Below are 24,125 nucleotides of genomic sequence, written 5' to 3'. Positions count from 1 at the left end.
TGAAGATATAGCAAAAAGAAAAAATTAGGAGATTTGGGCCATTGTATGAAATAGAGTGTCCCTAGAAGGAAAGGGTTTTCCATATTGACAGGTAGGTCTAGAAACACTGAAAAATTGGTTGGTTTTGACAGTCCTCAAGCAATTTCAGTAGAATAGAAAAGAAGCCATATAACAAAGGTTTTGAAGCTCAAGAATGTGATGGGGAAGTGGTTACTTTGGGTATAGTTATCCTCTGTCCTACCTGCAAATTTGCTGGTAAAAAATAAAGGATAGCTAAATGAGTGAAAGTATTTGCAGAATGAATTGCAATTTAACGTGTCATAGAAGTCTTCAAAGATTTCAGGATGAAGAAGTTATAAGTGATTGTAATGGTGAGCAGCAGCTAGGCACAGTGGATAGAGCACCTAATCCTAAGTCAGAAACACCCAAGTTCAAATCTGGCCTCACAGACACTTAACACTTACTAGCTGTGTGACCTTGGGTGAGTCACTTAACCCCATTGCCTCAGCCCAAAAAAAAAAAAGCGATTGTAATGGTAGCCCAATATTTCCTTCTAATAGCTTCCATTTGTTGCCACCTTGTGGTAATGAGAGTTTTGTGTTTTTAAACCCTGCTTGGATGCTTGCACCAAGAAGAGATTTTTCTTACTACTTTAACTTGACTATTTCCTCATTCCCATTCTGTCCTCATCAAAACATCAACAAAAACCCAACAATTATAATGGCTGAAGCATTGCCAATACATTTTGCTTCAAAATCCACAATACTGGAAACTTTCCTCTGTGGCTTCTTGTTTGTAAATATTGCAGACATTTGATATTTTTTCATATTTGTTCCCTTTTGATAAGATAAGACTATATAATGTATTTCACTGGTGGAAAACTTTCAGACTAGATTTGATCACCTAGGTAGGTAATAGACTGACTTCTTGATCAGGAGTCATTACAATGAAGACTAGAGGTCATTGGTTTCCAAAAAGAATTATTATTAAACTTCAATTAAAATACTCAACAGTTTGGGGCCATTTTCTGTAGAGATACACAGGCCTAAATATTTATTTGACAATTAGGTTAGGCTATTATACAATAGCACATTATATTTCCAAATACAGTGGAGCACCTTACTCCTCACTGATAGTGTTTGATATGTGTATAAATGGCTTGTTTGTTGTGTTGACCTTTCACTTACTTATCTTCCTTTATTAAAATCATATATTCCTTGTAATTAGCAAGCTAAAATTGGAAAGCATTGTAAACAGGAAGGGATTTGACAACCTGAAGATAGCTACTGGCTTGTCTCTTTCCTTGTTCACATACACTTGAGTGGTAGAACAAATAAATTTTAATGCTTCTAGGTTTGATATAACACTGACAGTTTTCAGCATGTATAGAAATCACAGCATTGTTGCTCTGTCTTCTTTGCTTCACCTTAGAACAGAGAGGTTATTCAGGTTGGCTATGGATGAAGACCATGTACTGAGCTTATGGAGGCATTATGATGTGACTTTGGGTAGGTGGGTGAGGAACAAATAACAGACACAAGAGATGTACTTATCTTAATCAAATTACAGATTCTTGGGGACTGATAATGAATTATGAGTTGAGTTGCTGCTGTCATCTTGATCCCCCATTCTCCTGGGTGGGGAAGAAGGACAAAAGCAATGTTGTCATCTTTTTCATTATTTTAGCATTCCCCTTTCAGACAACATGGTGGTAATCCTAAGTGCCTTAAAATAGTATTACCTCTATTAATTGATTTGTCCTACTTTTGGTCAGGTCAGAACAAGTTAGTAAACTTGTATTAAATGCCTACTATGTGGGAAACTAGGTGGCGCAGTGGATAGAGCACCAGCCCTAAAGTCAGGAGGAGCTGAGTTCAAATTTGGTCTCAAACACTTAACACTTCCTATCTGTGTGACCCTAGGCAAGTCACTTAACCTCAATTGCCTCAGCAAAGGGGGACAAAAAAAGAAAAAAAAATACCTACTCTGTGCCAGGAACAGATAAAATATTATTTTTTTCTATATTATTCAGAAAGCCAACTATATGCTAGACACTAGTGAAAGCAAAAACTATAATAAAATAATACTTCATTGAAAGATATTACTAAGTCCCTAATGAGGTATATCACTATGGAAGCCTCTTTTTGAACAAAACTTTGATTTGGTATCTTTGTTCTTTGCCTTTAGTTTAATTTACAGTAATTCATAAACTTATCAGATTCAGGCGACCCAAGTCACAAGTGGAGAGAAAATAACTGAAAATTTTGTGGAGCAAAATATGTTGGAGCATCTGCAACTCTGTGCCTTTGATTTTCTTCTTGCTCTCAGTTTTTGTAGCTTAACATACCCCCCCTCCCTTTTTTTTTGTTCTTTACCTGTCATTGCCAGCTTCATATTATTCTGAGATTTAGTATAATGGTATTCCTGTATTCTTTGCTATTTATCATCTCTTCATTGATTTTTTTTTAAAGGCATTTTATTTGCTACATTTTGTTTTGATATAGTGGATACTTGAAAACAAAATATTCATGTAATATTTGTACCTTCTTCTCACACCTTTCCTTTGTTTCTCCCATTCTCTAAAAAAGTAAGGTCTTTGTAACTGATGATTCATTTACTTGCAGTTTTTATAGTTTACCAGTTAATTGCTAGAAAAGAAGAATATATTCCTTAAATGGGGAGTATGATATTAAACATGCTTCATTGTATTTTGACTTTTAATGTTGTCTTATTTATGTTGTGTATATTTGTTTTTCTGGTTTTGTTTTCTTTATTCTGAAGTACTTTCTGTCTAATTTAATTAATTCGGTAACCATTTATTTAGAGTTTGCTATGTTGGGGGCTGTCTGCTAGGTCCTAGATTACAGAGGCCAAACCAAAAAAAAATGTCTTTCCTTTTAAGAAGCTTATATTCCATTGAAGGGTTACAACCTGTAAAGAGATAAGTTGTGTACATATTGGAGAAGGAGAGGGAAAGGACAGAGACAGAATTTCCTGGGATGTATCAGAGGAGGTGTCACATGAACTTCTTTTAAATTCTAAGATTCAGAGGTAAGGATGTAGGTAGATCTCAGAGATAGCCAGTGCAAAGCCTTAGAGATAGAAAATAGAAGTTCAAAGGGAAATAGTAGATGGGCTACGATATAAAGTATGTATGGGAGAGTAGTATGTTGTAATTCTGAAAAGGTGAAAGGCTTTAAAGGGCAGAGTAGTTTGTGATAGGAGTATATTTATGCTCTAAGATTATTTTGGTACTAGGTCTAGTTGATAGATTGGAGAGAGAAGGGACTAGTAGCTGGAAGCATAGAGGCAGGAGTAGTCTATAGCCATAGTATAGGCAAGAGGATAATAGGGGCTTGAATTGAATTAAGGATATTATGAGTGGAGAAAGGGGAAGAAATGATTGGATTGGATAAGAGGGTGAGGGAGATGAAAGAGGCAAAGATTTATGAATCTGAGTAATTAGAAAGGGCATATTATTGTTCAGTTGTGTCTGATTCTTCATGACACCATGCATAGGAAGTATTGATATCATTTAGAGAGAAGAACCCTAGTCAAAAACCTGCTGTTAGGTGACAGAGTGTATGGATAGTGTTTTAGCTAACTTCAAGGAGTGGTCTAGTCTTCTAAGTGCTTTATAAATAAAATAAAATTCATTTGAACCCAGAGAGAGCAATGTCATGAAAATATGGGAATGAAAGAATATCCAGGAAAAGAGAGTAGTTGGTAGTGTCAAAAACTAGAGAAATTAAGGATGAAGATTGACAAAAAGTGCAGATTAATCTTTGAGATTTCTTAATCAAGAATTCCTGGAATTTCCCTAGACACTGAGTTTTCCATATTTTTCATAATATTTTACTTATAGGTTTAAAAATTTTATGTAGAGATGTTAGTTTAGTAATAAGCACAACAAACTATAGCCTATGGAAAATATTCAGACTGGAAAATGCCAGTGAATATTATTGAATGGTATTTGAATAGCATAACATTCAAATGTCTTAACAAGCTTAAGAGCACCATACAGAATATTGACTATGAAAAGTGCCAGAAGAGTATGGGAACAATGACTACAATCGTGTAAACCCAACAAAACCCAAAAGTTGAATGCTCTATATGTATTCTACTTGAGAGTCATTATCCTGGAAGAAAGGGGAACAGAAGCTTGCTCTTTTCCTTCCTCCCCTCCCCCCAACATTTAGAGGAAAAGGTAGGGTATTGAAAGACCAGGGAGAGAGGTACAAGTGAAGGTAGTTCCGAGTGTGTAATACTGTATATAACCTAGGATTTAAACGATGGGTTGGTGAGTTTTGCTGCACTACTTTGTCATGAGAGGATCTGGGGGTAGAAGAGGGAGAGATACATTAGGAAATAAACAATGTAAAAACAAAATATTTCAATGAAATTATTCTTTAGGAAGATTGTTAATAGACGTTTGAAGAAAAGATTGTTTTAATTGACCATTGAGAACAGAAGCCATTCTGCAAAGATTGAGGCTTGGAAGAAGACAAAGTCTTATATAGGCTGTTAGGCATTTTGTCTTACAAAGATATATAGGATAGTAACTTGAGAGGATAGTTGCATCTAGTGAAGGGTTTGTTTTTGTTGTTGTTGTTTTGATTTTAGGGTAGGAAGACCTTTTTAACTCTTTGATGGAGAATTTACTTCCTCTTTAGGTTCCCCTCACTTTTTTTTTTTTAACCTCAACAGCCTTTTTAGTCAGAACAACGTTTCTTGCATTGCTTCCTCTGTATTTTTGAAGAATTACTATTAAGGAAGATCTAATAATTATAAGTTCCATTTTTAATAGTGACTATTCCATAACATATTTGGATCAAAATTATTCCCATTTTTGTCTGTGGCCACCTGGGTTTTGAATAAGAGGACTAGGATGAAAATTACAATGTGGTAACCAAAAAGGACTTTTAAAGATGTATGGAAAAGTAGCAGCAAAATTTCTACAAAACTGCTGAGCCCCCTGGGTGTGAGAATCATATGGTATCACTGTGGTTTGATCTACACTGAGAATATTCAATAAGACTGAAACCTAGAGAATCATGTCAGTCTCATAGTCCTAGTCACTCACTACATGGAAGATTCGTTGTATGGAATTCTTTTGGCAAGGTTCTAAATTCATCCTCAGTATACTAAGCTTCCATCTCTAGTTTATGGGCAGAATTTTTTTTTATGATAGATTTCTAATTTTTCTAAATACATGTAAAGATAGTTTTCAACATTTACCTCTGCAAAACTTTGTATTCCAAATTTTTCTTCCTCCCCCTTCCTCTAGACAGCATACAATCCAATATAAATTAAACATGTGCAGTTCTTCTAAAAATATTTACATATTTGTCATGCTGCATAAGAAAAAATCAGATCAAAAGGTGAAAGGGGTAAAAAGCACATAAACATCAACAACAAAAAGGTGAGAATACTATTCTTTGATCCACCTTCATTCTCCATAATTCTCTCTCTGGATGTGGATAGTTTTTTCCATGATACATCTACTGAAATTGCCTTGAATCACGTCATTGATGAAAAAGTCAAGTCCATCAGGATTGATCATCACATAATTTTCTTATTGCTGTGTTCCGTGTTCTCTTGGCTTTATTCATTTCTCTTAGAATCAGTTCATGTAAGTCTCTCCAGACCTTTCTGGAACCATCCTGCTGATTGTTTCTTATAGAACAATAATATACCATAACATTCATATAGCATAACTTATTCAGCCATTCCCCAATTGATGGATAGGCTCTTGCTGGATAAAAGATTATGCACAATTTGATAGCCCTTTTAGGCATAGTTCTACATTGTTCTTTAAAATTGATCAGTTCATGTATGGATATGTATACATATATTGTATTTAACATATACTTTAACATATTTAACATGTATTGATGTACCTGCCATCTGGGGATAGGAGATGGAAGGAAGGAGGGGAAAAATTGGAACAGAAGGTTTTGCAAGGGTCAGTGCTGAAAAATTACCTATGCATATATCTTGTAAATAAAAAGCTATATAAAATAAATAAAATGAGATGGATCAGTTCACAACTCCACCAACAATGTGTCTATGGGCAGAATTTTAATAGACTAATTAATGTTCAAGGAGACTCTCTAGAAAGGAAAACCTTCCTGAAAAGAAAGGAGAAAGCCATTATTACATCATCTAGTATCAGCTAAATCTTCTAACCTTTAACCATTAGCATGATTTTCATTTTCATGATTACATTATCTATGTTTTTAACCCAATATTTGCTAACATTGTTGAACTTAAATTGTGTGTGATTCTGACAATGACTCTTTGGTACTTGGATTCTTTCATTTTGACTGCTTAAGCAATATTTTTTTTCCTTGATCTGGCTATAATATTCCTGGGAATGTCTACTCTTAATTTTATTTCTCCTGATTCTGTTTCCAAATCACTTGTTTTTGCTCCAAGCTATCTTATATTTCTTTTACTTATTCTTTTTTTAATTTTGTTTTAATATTCCTGTCTTCCATTGGTCTCTTCTAATTTTCAAAATTTTATTACTTGTGCAAAGTTCTATCTCTCTTATAACAAGCTATTAATTCTCTTTCCAATTCCTTCTTCCATAGCTCTCATTTCTTTTCCAGTTTTCCTCTTCTAAGTGCTCTTTCTCTCTCTCTCTTTTAATTTTTAAACTTACAAACTCTTATTTTATCTCTTTCAGTACTTTTCCTTCCTTCTTTCCCTCTCTCCCTTCTCCCTCCTTTACCTCCTTCTTTTACCTCCCTCCTTTACTTTATTCCTTTCTTGCCCAGGATCCCACAGCTAGGAAGTATTGTATCTGAGATCAGATTTGAACTCAGGTTCTTCTGACTTTAGGTATGGTATTCTATCCACTGTACCATCTAGCTGCCCCCAAGCTATACTTTGCTTTGAGGTTTTGCTTCTTAGTGTTCTGGAATAATTTTTTTCTCTCTTACTCTCCTCTCCCTCCCAAAGGTGCTTTGTCTTGAATATCCCTGATAGCCTTTTATTGTGAGAAATGTTTATGTGCTCAGTTTTCTGACCTACTTTCTGACTTCAGAATTGTTGTTAGAGCCTGACTTTGTGTAGTTCTGGAGGGAAAGTCTAGTCCTGTTCTGTTGTGTCATTCCTGAAAGAATGAGTTTTGTGATCTTAGGGACAGATTGGGATCTGCAATCCTTCATTGCTTCCAGAATAGTCTAATCCAGGACAAAGTGATTGCTGCCTCTCTCGTCTGATTTCTGAAAGTTTATAATCTAGGTTTATTGCTGAGCAAAAACAGAATGCTACTATATTTGGCCCCTATCAATCAGCTTGAAAAACTTTTTGTTCAGAATGATGAAATTATAGGTTCCGAACCTCTTAGTGTCTGGGATTCCTGTTCTGATTATCCCTTGGCAAGCTGAGTTAGATGTTGGAACTGAGAGCTTGATTCATTCTTGTGCCTTTGCTTGCTTCTAGTTGGTCTTCTTTCAGTATACAGCCAATACCTCTTTTTCTCTTGTCCTGCCATCTTTAAGTATAAGTACCTCCTCCATTCTTCCTGAATCCGTTACTTAGAACTCCTCCTATCATCTTAGATCTCATTGGATTTCAGTGTTTTACCCAATGTCCACCAAACTCGCTGTCTTGCTGTGTTGAGCTGATCTGAAAAAATCAAATCACTGTTACTTTTGTTTTAATTCCCCAATAAGAATTTGATCTGTTGCATTTCTTTTTGATCTGTTTGAAGTTGAAGGAGTTAGGAGTGGAGGAAAGTGAGTAGAAAGCTTTATGCATATCTTGGATATTGCACTTTATAAATCTTATGCTACATGGAGATAGCCGTGATACTGAATTCTGGTGATATAAAATGTTAGAAAGTCAATTGAAAGGGAAAATGTTTCATCCTATACTGTCAGAAAGCAAAAGAACACAGTCCTAGGAATTTGTAATTCAGAAATAAGGATTCTGGGGAAACTGCATAAATTAACTATTTTTACATTGAGGAATATGATATCTTCTAAATTGCAGTTGGTCTTGCAGGAAAATTGGATGGCTTGTTTCTCTGCGGTGAGCCTTATAATTTCAATAAACAGGTTGACCTGATTGGGCATCCAAAGACCTTGTTTACCTTTTGCTCTCACTCTCAAACAAAAGTCATCCAAAAAGCTATTATGTTTGCTAGTATATTATTTGCTCTAATATTGGGTCGATTAAATAAGCATTCTGTTATTCTAAATAACTGGAAGTAAAACTACTAATTTGAATACCTGTTGAGTTTATTATGCTAGGATTTTACCTTGAGTTACAATAGTAAGTGCTTTACCTCATCCTCATTTTTTCTGTTATGTTGGTTTTCTGTGTTTGAAGAATTTATTGTATTGAGTGTATAACGGAAACTTATAAGACAATCAATTCAATATGCATAAATTTTTCACAGTTGGGAAGTAGAATATTCAGACAAAGAAATTCTCTTATCATTTACATGAGAATTGAAAATGTCTTAAAGTAGATACTGATTCCACTACTGATGAATAGAATGTGACTCTTTTTTTTTTTCCCTCCCCCAGATGAAGAAAGATAGTTTACTAGAAAGTTCATTGGGCCTCCAAATTTTTACTGTACTTTTAATTGGTTTGGATCAGTAGGCAAATAACTTAAACCCAATACCACCCTTCCACCTGTTTCCTTGAGTGTAAAATGAGAGTTGAATTGGATCTAGAGTCTTAAGCTATGTTGTGTCCTGATAATGTTGTTTTTGGAATTAGGGTTGTTTTTTACATTCATAATTGAAGGAAATGTTACATGGTTTCATGAAAATAAAGATATATACAGATATATGGATATATTTAAAAATCTCATCTCATCTCTTCCACATGCATGTATATCCTCACCCAAATTCACAGACCCATTTGGAATCCTTTGAATGTAAGGGAAGAAGCCCTGAATTATATATTTACTTGTCATTTCTAGGATTTTTAACTCTTTAACTCTTTTAAGATCCAGATTTTCAGCAATAAGTTGATATTTAGTATTTTATTTATGATTTATGATCAGCTGGATTTTAACCCTCATTTATATATTTATGTCTATTCTTTCAACATCTATATTTAATCCACTTATTGAAGTATAAGTGAGGAGGGTAGTATGGTATATGCCGTTGTTAAGATTCCAAATTTTGAAATATTTTAATATTATTGAAAATGCTTTAAGTATGCTGTCTGATAGTGTTTATAATTATAAAATATAAATATATATTATATAATATCAGTATATGTCATAAAATTATAACAGAAGCTCATGCTTCTTTTTATCAGTATAGCTGCCTGAAGGAAGACAAACCAAACCTAAATCTAAAAATCATAGCAGCCCCAATATTAAGATATCTAATAATAAGTAAATTTCTCCATCCTAGAACTCATAGATAATAAGTCAGAAACTTATGGACCATAGGAAAGAGGACTGTCATGAAAAGTCAGTATCTGTAATCAGGCAAACAAACTAGCATCTCCTCAGCATAAATAGTAATGGTCGAGTAATACTTGTAGTCTGCAAGACTATATCTGGAGGCAGCAAGAGCAGAGAGACCTCCTAAGAAAGCATGGAAGGTAGGAAATCCACATTGGGAACTTTGGAAAGTACTGGGAGTATTAGTAATCAGTATAGGTTTGGCTCCTTCAGAGCAAGACATCCAGGTTTGTGGGCTTTTTAGTTCTCAGTTACTCTCTGTTGAGCAGTCATAGAAAACCTCAAAGATCTAGTGCTTTGAAGCTCAGAGATTGGGAGGGAGAGGTGCTAACCCTAGGAGAGCAGATTCCAAGTGTCTCTATTTAAGATCCCTGCAAGGGCTGACTCTTTTCTTCCCTGCCACATAAACTTCCCCCTTCCTCCCCTAAAAAAACAACAAAACTTGGCCCCAGCACAAAGCCTCGCTTCAAGAATTAGGCCAGATAAATAAACATTAGAAGATAAAGAATTAGATAGATACATAGAAATAGATAAATACATAAAAAGAGAGAATAATTCTGAATTTTGGAAGAAGAAAGTTGCGAATAAAAACAGACTTCCTGATTTTTGAGGGAACAACAACAACAACAAAACATTTAGCACCTGGACATAAGGGGACTGTTGATCAGTTTGGGCGTAAGGGAACAAATTGTTATTTTGACATAATAGAATATCACAGCATCATAGAAAATGATGAAAGAGATTTCAGAGAATCCCCAGTAATATGAATTGGTGCAGAGTCAAGTGAGCAAAATCAAGAGAACAATATACAGGGCTACAATAACATTATAAAATAACTTTTAATGGCTAAGAAATCGATCAATTCAACAGCCAGCCATGATTCTAAAGAATCATTGATAGAAAGTGTTGTTATTTACTTCTTGACAGGCTCAAAGTCCACAGATATACACATTTTTTTTACATAAACCACTATGTGAAAGTGTTTTCTTTTGACTATATTTATTTGTTCAAAGTATTTTGTTTTCCTCTTTAAAATATTTCATTTTGATTTTAAGTTTTATTTTCTCTCCCCATTTTATTTTCCCTTAGGTGAAACAAGAAAAGCAAAACTTGTATAGTAAATGTAGTCAAGCAAAACAAGTTCCTACATTTACAAGTCCAAAAATGTATATCTCATTCTGTATTTTGAGTCTCATTCCTCTCTATTAGTAAGTGGGTGGCAAGCTTCATCATCATTCTCTGGAATGGTTTTTGGTCATCAGGGTTGGTAAATCTTCCACAGTTATTTATCTTTATTTTGTCAAACATTTGATTGTCTACTATGTCCCCAGGCACTGTGCTAAATCTAAGGATGCAAATACAAAATATAAAAACTGTCTCCTCAAGGAAGCTTACATTCTAGTGGAGAAGACAATCCATAAAAAGAAGCTGAAAAGCAAAAAGTCAGGGAATAAAGAACCTGGGAGGAAGCATAAGGAGAAATTCTAAAGGAGTGCAGCAAGATGGGTAGAGATGGCTCCCTGGCTACCCTTTTTAATGAAAGTTTTGGAAGGATTTCTCTGCTCTGCCCTCTTTGTCCCCTAAAGCAAAAAGGTTGAATGGGCCCTTTTTAATAAGTTTACTTTAATAATGCTTTTAAAGAAGTAAACTGACTTTATCATAAAAGAACAGACTATCAGCAGAGGAAGTGATTTAAAGAACAGCAGTATCCTTCTTATGTGCTTGAACCAGTTTCTTAAAATAGCTTAAGTGATATAATTGAGAAAACAGCATTCAGATAATCTATACCTGAAGTAAATAAATGGATGCCTAAAAGTAATTGCTTTGCCCAGTATCATAGCTAGTGGTGAAAACAAGTTACATATATTCTATGATGCCACTTCAGTGTGATATTGTGGGGAAAGTACTAGAATTAGAGTCATGAGATCAGTCATTTCTTAGGACTTCACTTTTCTCATTCTTAAACTGAGTTTCTATTAGATAACTTAAAAGTTTAGCAGCCCTAAATGCTAAGAACCTGTTGTTTTAAATGCAGGCTCAGAAAGATTCTGAATACCAAAGTTTTGTATCAGAAAAAGTGTTAATTTTCTTTAACTTGCCAGTTATGTTGATAATTGAGGAGCAGAAGTTTGGGGTGGGGCTACTTTTGTATCAAGTGTTTCACAATTTTTGCTTTCTATATTTGTCAGTTTTGTAAATTAGGTACTATGGTCACTAAATTTTCTTAGTCGTGGTTTTAGAGGACAACTAATAATTCTAAGGACTGCACTGACAGGTTTGGGAGGCATGTGTCCCACGACAAACCCCATGCAATATGAGATGATACGGACTGAAAATATAGGCCACAAACTTTAGTGAGGATAAGATACACGGGACTGAGAAAGTCAGGGAGCCATGGTCATTAGGTGACCAATGTGGGGAATATAGAGGGGGGGTTGCAGTGTTCATATATACATGTCAATTAGGACTAGATATTGAGGATAGGAACCAGGAAAAAATAGGCCTGGGATGGAGGGTACTGATTCATCATACCAAGAGGACATTGGTAGCTAATTGACATTGAGACTGTCAATAAAAGAGGGCTTTGGATCCTTACCATTGATCTTGTTTTCATAGATTCATCTGAGTTTAAGTCTGTCTGGACTACTTAGTTTAGAGTTTAGTTGTTTACTATATATACTATGGTCAAGTCAAATCAACAAATATTTATTACTCACTATATGCCAGGCACTGTGACAACTGTAGTTAATTAGAATTTATAAATTCTCCAGTCAGTAGTTGCCAATACTTGTAGGTGTTTAATAAATGCTTATTGAATTGAAGTTGGCAAATTTTGTTTGTTTTGTTTTTGTTTTTGTAGCATAACATTATTTTCCAGCACTCTGCTCCTAGTTCATAGGGATATTTAGCAAAAAGAAAATTTAGTATTTCTCTCCACCCCATTCTTTTTGTCACCATGTTTCCTGGTCCTCTCCGCTGTATTTGTTTTCTTACAATTCCATTGTTTTTCACTAGTCTTTTTTTTTTTTAATGTGTTGAAAGAAGTTAATGGGAAGAGAACTAGGAAGATGACTTTTAGATAGAAAAGGTTTTCCCCCCTCATAAATTTTTGATTTTTTTGATGTATTTTTATTGTTAATTTAAAAATATTTTTATATTAAAGAAGGTAGAATGGGAAATGTAGTGCAGAGTCATTTTAACAGATATGATTAGCGATAGACATGTGAGGTTTTGAGTCTGTTTACCCTCCCCCTAAAAAATCTGGTAGCCTTATTGGTAATCTATGTTCTAATAGGCTAACATTTGAAATGAATTTTTTTTAATTTGGCTTAACATAAGAAACCGGTATTGGCTTTGAAAAAATATACAGCTCTACTTATTTCACTTGTTTGTAAGGATCAAACATTTATTTCCTTTAAAGTTGAGTTTTTACAGTGTCTGAACATGTTTCTTCTCTTAAATTTCCAACTCAACTGTGAATAGTTAAGTGAATAATGCTTATTTCATATGATGACTTTATACTTTTATTTTCTTTTTATTTTCTCCAGTTTCATGCCATTCTTCTTGATTTTTATCCCAAAAGAGGTGAAAAGAAAATATTTTGAACAGCCTTGAAATAATTTGCTGGTAAAATAGCAAGTTTTAAAGTAGAACAGTTGTTTCTTATCTGTTTGATGAAGTCAGTTTTTTACATTAGTTTCAGTACTATAATTGGCAAAGCAAAAACTCATCAATAGTACCTGGAAATAAATTGCAACTGTTTTCATACAACTTCTTCTTATATTTAATAACTCATACAGATTCATGAGAAACTTAAAACAAACAAACTCAGACCCTGCAAGTATATTTTAGCTGTTCTGTTTCTCTCCATATACAGCACAATAAAGTGACCAAATTTGGTCAAATATTTTAAGTCAACTAGTCATGTGTCTCTTAATGTGCTGCATGTGTAAGCTTTTGATTCTCTTAGCAACGATATTTTTATGGGTATGTCTTGCCAGTTTTTTGTGTATACTTTAAGAATGTGCAAAAGGATTGTTCTATAAACAATTAATACTAACAGGCTCAATGTATGTTTTCTGTTGGGGTCATTAACATTTCTATTAAAAGTTCTTAAAAGCATACTTGTTAAAAAACAAAATAATCATTAACAGAATCTATTTTTTAAACTACATTTAATGGTTATGAAAATATTATTTTGTCTTCAGGATCATGGTCTTACATTGCACCCCCTCACCCTCAATTATAAAGTTGGAGAGGGACAGAATAAAATTTCTATACCATCAGTGGAGGAAAGGAAACTGAGTTGTCTTTTTCTTTTAACTAGCTTTATGTTACAAATTCTATTTTTCCTAGAAAACAACTATTTCTTCTGCGTTGTTTCAAAGAAAGGATAGTTAAACATAAGTGTCAAGCATATTTCTAGGTGCTGTGACTTAAAAATTTAGGAAATCTTTTCAGACAGTATAAAGTATAAAATCATGAAAGTGAAAGGCCTTAACATAGTTTAGTTGCAACTTATGAATTTTTTTTAGGTGACCCTTTTGGGCTATTCTGGCCTCTGAAATTAGATCAACTTTTTTATTTGATAGCTCACCTGCTATTTTAAAACAGTGAAAAGTCTCCCAAATCTTCCCTTGTCAGTTCCTTCAATTAATGCTAATATAGCATAGATTCTGTTTTATTCTTAATTGTGACTCTTTTGGTCATTCTTTTGGCTAGTTTATTGGTGTCCATCCTGAAATTTGTGACACTGGAATATACCATCTGGAATGTGGTATAACAAGAACATAATTAAAAGTTGGACAGCTGACTAAAAGCTGCAATTATCACACCTCTTTTCTAGTAAGTGTTTTTTTATGTTATATGAGATTTTCAATTGTGGCTGGCTTTTCATATTCCCCATTTGATGTTTTCTTGGCAAAGATATTGGACTGGAATGCCATTTTTCCTTTAGTTCATAAATCAGGAAACAGGTAGAAAATGTTAAGTGACTTGCTTAGGGTAACACATCTAATGAGTGTCTAAGGCCAGTTTTGAAGTCAAGGAAATAATTTTCATTATTCCAGGCCTGGCAGTCTATTTGCTACACCAACTAACTGCTCTTATATGAGATAGCATTAGCTTTTTTTTAGGTCATGTCATAATGCTGACTCCTGTTGAACCTTCAGGATTCTTAGATTTTTGCTTTCCTTTCCATATGAGCATTTAGCCAACTTTACCCCAACATCCTATAGTTATACAGAATATCCTTTTTAAAAATCTTAATTACAGGATATATTAAAGATAAAAAACAGTTTGTAAATGTTTAGAAAGGGATGTGGTAGTCAATAAGATGTAATATGACTTCATGTAGAACAGATCATGCCAGACTGGCTTTATTTCCGTTTTTTATAGTTATTAGACCTGGAGATAAGAGGATTGTTTTAGATAAGACTTTACCTGATTTCATCAAACTATCTAACCAAGTATAGCATGTTATCTTGTGGTAAGATGGAAAGACTTAATTTGAAACTGGTTCTGTTATTGCAACCAACAAAGGTTAATCGTTGGCTTGATGCCAATTTGGAGGGAGATCTATGGTGGAATACTCAATAATTATCCTTGATTCTGTTGTCTTAACATTTTTACTGATTTGTACAGAGGCATAAACAGCATTTGTATTTACAAATGACATGTAGGTAAGAGGTATCACTAAAATGACAATTGACGATATTGGGCCAAAACTAATAAAATTTAACAAAGTTGATGAAAAAGTAAAAAGCTTTCACTTGGATAAAAAAAAAAAAAAACTAACTGCATATTAGGGGGAGGTATGGGTAGACAGTTTATTTGGCACTAAAAAGAAAAAATCTAAAGCTTAGTGTGATTTAGTAGTAGGGCTTAAAGCTAAAAAAATTCTACCACAATCTCAGTATATAGTGAGAGAGAGGTAGGCCCCAATGCCATCAGGAGTGTTTTTTCTGTCTCTGGATGCCACATTTTTGGAAGAATCTTAACAAATTGGGATCTATCTAAGGGAGCATAGCTAGATTAGTAGGAGTCATTGAGTTTTTTCATATGAGGATCAGTTGTAGAAACTAAGACTATTTCACTGGGAAAAGAGAAGACAAAATGAGGGAGGAGACATATTATGGCCTTTAAGTATTTTGAAAACTATTATGGAAAAGAAATTGCTTTTCTGTTAGATTCTAAGGAGAAGTGCTTTCAACTTCAAATCTGATCCTTTGAATCCTATGAATTCTAGAATCTATACTATTGAAGCTGCAGAAAGGAAGTATTTTTAAACAATAGGAGCTAATGGTGAATTGTATTAGGGGTGGTGTTGGAATATAGGCCTGAAAGAAACCAGAGAGGCCACTTTTGTCCAGTGCCCTTATTTTATGGATGAGGAAACTGAAAGTGACTTACCTAAGTTCACACAGGTAATAAAAAGTAAGGGAGCTAAGTCTTCTTATTCCATCTGCATTGTTCTTTTTCACAATACTGTACTTTCTGAAGACTAAGCTTTAGATCACTCTATTCTTTCAGTCAGAGATACCAAATACATCCTCATGTGATTATTTCAGAATAATATCTTCTGCTTTCCCCTGAATAATGTCTGAACAAATGATGATGTTTGCCTCTAAAATAAAGACGTGACTAGTTGATCATGATATAACTTGATGTATATGGATACTTAATTAAACCTTGTAGCACTTAAATTACTCCTTCTTTCCCCTCTGAATTCTTGGAAAATTTATCTTAAGTTGAAAATACTCCAAGTCAAAGATTTGAGAGTTATGAACATAAAATGATATTTGAAGTGGGACCTCCTCTGTCAATGTTTACTTTGGCCAGCCAGAGGACACATTTACATTTAATTGAAGATTATAACTGATAAAGTGATAGAAAAAGATCTCTCAGTTTCACTAATCCATGTATATATAGGATCTATTTGCTCTTGTGTTATGGTACCAAAGATATGAATAGGGAACATGAATAGAGAGGTAACTATCATGGGATCTGTATGGATAGTGTACATATAGGAATAGCAATTCGTACCCCAAATGTTGCAAAGCCTCTGCCTAACTGCCACTTACTCCTTTGAGGTATCTTTGTTTTGTTTTGTGGTTACTTAGCTGCTGTCTATAATCATCTGTTGCATGTATGAGACTGTTGGATAAAGCTGGCTCGCCTCTTCTATTCTCTATTTGAAATTGCTGAGGCAAAATGCTAGAAAGTTTCTCTTTAACAAGAAAAACTACATCTTTTTTCTTGTATTATCAAGTGCTGTGAACTACCACAGTGAGCCAGGGAGCATACCTAAGATAATAGTTTATTCTTTTAATTGATATGTCTTAAGCATATTTGAAATCTATGGTCCTCGACATCTGACTCAAAAGTTAGACATTTCTTTTAACAACTGTTATAGGTTTGATTAGGATTTTATGTTCCCTAAATGGGTTTGTCCCTTTAAAGGGGTGGGGGGGGAAACCAAAAGTTGAATAGAGACCAAGTTACCAAAATGCCCTCAGTGTTGTCTTTGGCATTCAGTGAAGTTAGACTATAATAAAAACTTAAGTCAGGAAGGCAGAGTTATCTTCCTCTACCCTAAGGCTTCTTAAAATTTTGAAAAGTTTTTGCCCAAGAAATTTTTATGTAACTCAAGGCATATAGGTATATAAAGTAGGTATGCAGATCAAACATTTACTGATAATAAATCATAATTTCCTGATCTCACACAGTTAGTGACCCCACATGGGATCACAACCCACAGTTTAAGAATTAAGAAGCTTTGCTGCTTCTTGTCCTCGTTCTCTTTCTCCGGCCAGTTTCAAAATCTTTCAGACTTTATGTTACATTCTTGAGATACAAACTTTGGTGTCACTTTTTATGTATATGTGATTTTTCTTTGGACTGATTCTATAATTCTGAGTTATTCAAATAATAATTATAACAGCTAGAATTTATAGTACTTTATTCAAGTAATAATAATGGTAACTACAATTTATATAGAATTACCCCATTTTTCAGATCATGGTATTATTCTATACAAGAGTTGAAGAGACTCTATAAGAGAGTTGAAAAGTGCTGTGTCACTTTACATTAATGGTTGTAGAATGTTGTATTTGCTATCAGGCATGATAGGTGAGTTTTTATTTTACTTTATTTTATTTTTGGTGAATTTGTTTTGTAAAACTACTTACTTCACTTCATAAGATGAAGGTCTGAAAAGTAGAGAAGGGAAGAGTATATAGAAATGATAATAGTATAAAACCAAAATACTTGAAAGTTACTTTATTAAATTTTCTTATTAACCTGTTATTCTTATTGACATCATTATCAAATTGGAAGGTTTTTTCCATCTTCTGGATCTGGTGATGTGCATGTCTATTTTCTGAGCAGCCTAGCTAAGTTGGGGAGACTCGCCATTATGTCAGCTGCTCTGTTCATTAAGCTTTGGTTTTCAAAGACTATTTTCTAAGTTAAAAGAGGTTATATATCTGCCTTGATAAAGAAGGTACTACAATGACAAAAATTGTTATATTTTTGAAGTATGAATGTTCTTTCTCTTTTCACTTTCACCCCTTAAATTTTAAGTTCCCTGAGGGCCAGGATTTTCATTTTTTTATGAATACCTAGCAAAAGAAATATGTGAAGGCACTGTTTAAATATATATTCTTTTTTTCCTTCCTCTTCCCCCCAGCATTGAAAGAGCGATGCTTTCAAACTGCCACACTTGTTTGTTTTTTCCCCACTCTGGCCCCGTTTACTTTGTCTTATTATTTCATTGGAATCCTTAATTAGATTTGTGGATTGAACCAATAAAACTAGCTCTTCCAAAGTTCCTTTCTCTAGTCTGGCCCTTTCCTGCCTATTGCATAAGTACGTTGGAAGACCATAACTCTAAATGTGTGCTCCTTTACACAAGTCTGTATGGTCCTATGCAATTCTCTTCACCAGATCATGGATCAGATTTAAATCTGGAACAGATCTTAAAGGCCATTTAACTGAACCCCCTCATTTTACAAATAAAGAAACTGATTCTCAGGCTACATGATTTGTCCAAAATTATATTGGTAATGTGTGGTGTTCTCTTCTTTTTTATAATATAATAGTTCTCTGTGAGCAGGTTTCTTGGGGAGGTTTTCTGGAGGCAGCCTTAGTTTCAGTTCAAAGTAATAATCACGCCAAATGCAGCCAGGTGTTAAAGTAGTTCATTATTGTTTCTTCTAAAATAGCCCAGTTAGCTTTCTTTGGTTCTGAGAGCTCTTGTTGCTAGCTTCAGCATCTCTCTGAATCTTGGTTCTGCCCGACTGCAGATTAGCTTCTCAATCTCCCGAACTGAACTCTCACTCTGTTAATCTTCCGAAGTGACTTCTGGCTCTAGCTCAACTCTGACTTGTGGCTTCTTCTGAATTGACTCTCCTCCACTCTGAATTCTTTCAACTGACCCTGCTGACTGAGCTCAGCTGTTTTTATGCTCTCTCAAAGATTGACTCCTCTTCTGAGAGTGGGATTATGGGAGGTATGAATTCACAAAGTTACAAAGTTAATTTTGTGAATCTCCCGTACTTGTGATCTCCAATGAGTACTTAAATACATTTGTGAGTTAGAGAATTTGCTAAGTACCATGCTAAATTAGGCAACTGACTTACTACTTTGTAAGGATTCTAACAGTATTGTTTTCAGAAGCAATTCCCTCTGACTTCAAAGTTAATACTATTTCTATTATGGGCCAGAACTCTGAACTTGAAACAAGGATTCTTACAAGGTACCAAGTCAGTGGAATTGATAGAAACAATAGTTATCTAATTTAGCATGGTTCATTATGATTGATTTAATCTTACAAGGAGATGTTACGGGCCAGAACTTGAAACAAGGTACTAAGTGGAATTGAGGAGACAGTGGTTAATTATAGTTTAGCATTGATTTAATACTACAATAATGGTTTCCTAGTCATATAATAATTGGTTTGTACTCAGTGTGGAGCATATAAGCTAGAAGCCTCAGCCAGGGAGATTCAGAAACATTTGGAGAGAAGGCAAAGGACTGGCGGCAGGAGCTTAAGTTCTCAGAACCAAGGGGAGAAATTCAGTTCCATCTTTGATCTTCCTGGTGGCTGGCCTGGACTCCTTCACTTCCCCTACTAAGACCAAGGCCAGACTGAAAGGCTCTCCAGAAAGCTGCCCAGCCCCTGGAAGGAGAGAATAAAGGATCTATATTATAAGAAAGCTAACCGGGCCCCAGAAAAAGAGACAAAACTTTGAAAGTGGTAATAAAGGATTTGTAACACCTGGCTGTACTTTGGTGATTACTGAACTGAACCGAGGCTGCTCCCAGAGACCCCAACAAAAACTGAAACAGAGAATATTACATCTTTCCTGTGTACCAATGATGTCTCTGTATTGTTAAGTTTCTTAGAAATGATAGATTACTTGCATTGTCTCATTCTCAGGATTATTATGACAAAAGTGTTTTGCAAATCTTAATGCAAATTATCTTTTATTTTTGATCCAACATAAAAATATCTTTCATTCAAAGCAGAGAAAGTTGTATGTCTATTATGGTTTCATTAGATAGCCAGTTCTAAGGATTAGGAATGTCTGTGTCCTTGGTTTCAGACTCTATGCCTACATAGCATGTTTCATTAGGGTGTTCACTCATGGAATTTTATGTGATTTATAAAAGTGAATAGTTAATGAATACTCAGTGGGGGACATTTTTATAAATTGAAGGAAACTAAAACTTAAAATAAGAAGTTAACAGCTAACTTGCTTAATACAAACTTTCCCCAAAAATCCTTATAATTTTAACCTTCACTCAAAATACAGAACAACCTTTCCAGTCTCATCTGTTAGCTAAATTCATTTTTCTAACTCAACCATGTTCCTTTGGTGTAGTTTTGGAATTTAAGGACTAGCAACTGGTACTGCAAGTTTTTATTTCTATCATAGCCTGAGCTGTGGAAAACAGTGACCAAAAGGGGGGGACCAAGCTTTTTTGAGTTTCTCCTCTCCCTTTGATTTCTCTTTTTTCCCTGCTATCCCCCATCTCTCATGCATCATAGCTTTATGCTTTAGACAAAGCATAAGGCTCTTCTGCCCTGGACCCCCAAATATTGACTTAGGATTTAAATCTATGGCAGCCCCACTGTGTTGGTCAGAAAGGTATTGGTGTGTGTCTGTATGTGTATATATTTATCATTCCTGACATATGAGGGTTTCATAATCACCGAAGTCCTTTTTTTCCTACCAATTCTGGGATTACATGTAGGGATGACAAGGAAATTAAGCATAGACAATACTGCATTAGAAAATTAAAGTGATCTTTATTTCTTAAGCTGGCTGAAGGATAGGAGCTAGAATTTTTTATGAGTGTTATATACAAATATCAGTGCATTTTCTCTGAAACTTTGAGAGTTGTCTCATTTGCTCTTTGTTTAGAGCACCATCTTCTGTCTATACATTGTAATATTTTTAGATTTTTAAAAAACATAATATTACTTATCAATGAAATAGTACATTTTATGATGGTAATTTGTTTTTTTTTTTCACATTTATTTAAAATCTTGAAGAATTTGACTATGACATACTCATTTTTGTTTTTACAAAAACATTACTGTAATTAGCATACAGCTTTTTTAGTAAAGTCTGAGTTTCCTCTTCTGTAAAATGGGAATATTTGTATATAGAGTTGTTATGAGGAAAATATTTTGCAAACAGTAACATAATGTGAAATAATATTATTACTGTAAATCCTATGACCAGGCCCAAACTAATCTTAGCAATAAAGGCTTAACACTTTTGAAAGAGGAAGAATTTTTTTTTCTTTTGATCTGTTTCTTTCACAACTGGGACTAATAGGAAAATATATATTTACCTGATAGCACATGTATAAACTATTATACTGTTATTAGACTGCCTACACTTTCAAAAGAGAAAAAGGGAGGAAAAATTGAGACTCCATCTTGTAAAAATGAATGCTTAAAAATTTCTTAACATGTGATTGAGAAAAAAACAAAATGCTGTATAAAAAAATGAAAGAGTTAGAAGATATATTCAGGGTGCCTCAGGAGCAGAATTCTTACAAAAGAAATAATTATATAAAATTAAGACCAAACCTAGAACTGTAGAATCCCAAAGAATCTTGGAGGTCTTTTGGTCTAATGTTCCAAAAACTGAAGAAATCTCTTTAATAATATCTACAATAGATGGTCATCTAATCTTGAGTACTTTTTAGTTGACTTACTAGCTAACTATTTAGTTAGACAGCAGTCACCATTTTTAAGCTTCTCATTATTTGGGAAATTCTTCATTTCTTATGATCTGAACTATGTCATCCTTTATATGGAGGAGTGGTAGAGGGCAATTGAGTTGTTTTATTAAGAAAGCCAGCAGGTTGTTTAAAAGAATGGTCATTTGGTTAGCTCTTTTAGACCAAAGACTTCATCAAGGGTTTCTTAGGACTTATGAGCAGAGACAAAGAAAGGGGAAAAAATGGATGACAAGATGACTTTGACAAAAATCACAGGGGGCAATCCCCTTTGATAATATTGACAAATTTAAAGAGGGCAATTTCCTTAAATCAGTCCCACCTTCTACACCCCAAGTGCTAGAAAGAACATATTAATGGTCTTCAAATATCCAAGGAGTTCTATTCTTTTCTCCAAGCCAGTTAAGATTCTTTCACATGTTTCTTACATTATAACATTTTAAGATCCCTTATCCTGATTACTTCTAATTTGTCAGGACTCCCCCTTTAAAAATGATTTGAACATTATGAAATACAATAAGACTGTTTTCCTGTGATTGAAATATCCTGCTTTTCTTTATGCAGCCTGATGCAGCTTTTTAGCAACCATGCTACATCGATTCATTTGATTAAATGAAAGCCCCAGGAATTTTTAACATGAGCTACTGCCAGATTTTGTGTCAATACAGAATTGTATAAAAGGCAAGTGATCCTGGGCATGTCATTTTTCAGTCCCTTCAGTCAGGGTCTCATGACAATATTAACAATTGGTTCATTATGACCAAAAGAGTGATTATTAGAAAAAAATCAGGAGGCCTCCAGTAATATTTACTGGGATTCTATTTAAAATGAAGACACAAAAACAGTTATCATATTTAAAAATAACACAAGGTTAGGGGGAATACTTCAAAACCAAAATAATCTAGAAAAAGATCAAATTTAACAGGGATAAATATAAAATATTGCATTCATATTTTAGAAATTAAATTGCAAGCCTGTCAAAAAAGACTAAGACCATTGTCATAATTAGTTTGGCTTCCTGCTTGCTACCTTAGCTCCAATCCCCTTCTCATTCTGTCTCCAAGGGATCACTTTGCTAATAAAAGTAGACTATTACGTTTGATTAGGAAATTCAATTCAATAAATGTTAATGAAATGTCAGCTATATATGAAGGGGCAACTAGGATAAGTGTCAGGCCTAGAGTTAGGAAGACTTCATCTTCCTGAGTTCAAATGTGGCCTTAGACACTAGCAGTATGACCTTGGACAAGTCACTTAAATCTATTTGCTTCAGTTTCTTCAGTAAAATGAACTGGAGCAAGAAATGAGAAACCACTCCAGTATATTTGCCAAGATAACCCCAAATGGAGTCAGATATAACTGAAAAACAATTGCACAGTAATAGCTACTTAAAAGGGTGTAAACATAAAAACAAAGCAGAAAAATGTTTGAGGAACTTAGAAGTTTGATATGGGGTCAGTCGTATATGTAGCTGAAAGTTTTTGATCAGGGAAATTCCCTTTGAGCTTTAGGAAGGTTATTTTGGCAATAATAAAGTGGATGGAAATTGCATGATCTTGGAATAAAATAGGAGGCAGCCTTGGCAGAGTATGGGATTTTCTCCTCTGAGTTTGGGCAAAAGAAAGTTTGGACATTTTGAGACAGGGATTTAAAGGATCTCTAACTGTATGGGTCTAGTATCCTCAGTGAAGTAGGAGAGTGCTGTCATTGTAGCGGGATGGGAACTATGTTCAAGAAGCTGAACATAGAGAAGAAGATTTGGAACAATTAATGTGGAAATGAGGAAAGAATTGCCTAATGAGTACTCAACTAAAATTATAAAATTATTCGTTCAAACCAGCATGATTTCATTACTTAATTCAATAAGTCATAACTCCATCTTAGGTTAGGAATAACACCAATTAAATTAGATTATTATGATTACTGTGTAAAGGATTAAAGATTAAAGAATGGTGCAAGATTAGTAGGAAGAAGGATACAAAAATGATAACCTTAATTATTACAAATAGAGGTAAGGGAGGTAAAGATTTAAAAAAGTGATTGGAGGTCATTTCTGGAATTGGGTGTAGTATCTAAACCATTGTTTTTTAACATCTGAAACAGAATTTTAATAATGCTTTCTGTTTCATTTTCAGGCATGCATTGATGATAATGTTGATATGGTGAAATTTCTGGTGGAAAATGGAGCAAATATTAATCAACCTGATAACGAGGGCTGGATACCACTTCATGCAGCTGCTTCCTGTGGATATCTTGATATAGCAGAGTAAGCTAGTTCTGTGTTCTTTATGTTAATTTGAGATGTATATATTGTTGATATTTTAAAGGCCACCTGAGATTTCATAGAAATCCATATGTAATCTAAGGTAGTTGGTTGTACTCTTTGGTATTAATTTGATCTTGGGAGCTAACTCTCCTGAATTGAG

General features: G+C 34.2%; 1 protein-coding gene across 6 annotated transcripts in view; it reads left to right on the top strand.

Annotated features, from left to right (window-relative positions):
* PPP1R12A (protein phosphatase 1 regulatory subunit 12A) overlaps positions 1-24,125 on the top strand; it is a 162,692-nt gene that overhangs the window by 38,428 nt on the left and 100,139 nt on the right. For all 6 annotated transcript variants that reach the window (XM_052000373.1, XM_052000377.1, XM_052000372.1 and 3 more), the window contains exon 2: positions 23,835-23,965. In XM_052000373.1, the coding sequence (XP_051856333.1) occupies positions 23,835-23,965 (131 nt within the window). The remainder of the gene's footprint in view (positions 1-23,834; positions 23,966-24,125) is intronic.

This window comes from Antechinus flavipes, chromosome 5 (genome assembly GCF_016432865.1).
Source record: "Antechinus flavipes isolate AdamAnt ecotype Samford, QLD, Australia chromosome 5, AdamAnt_v2, whole genome shotgun sequence".
NCBI classification, from domain to species: domain Eukaryota; kingdom Metazoa; phylum Chordata; class Mammalia; order Dasyuromorphia; family Dasyuridae; genus Antechinus; species Antechinus flavipes.
The sequence above is the reverse complement of the archived record's forward strand: the minus strand, read 5'-3'. Positions and strand labels throughout refer to the sequence as shown.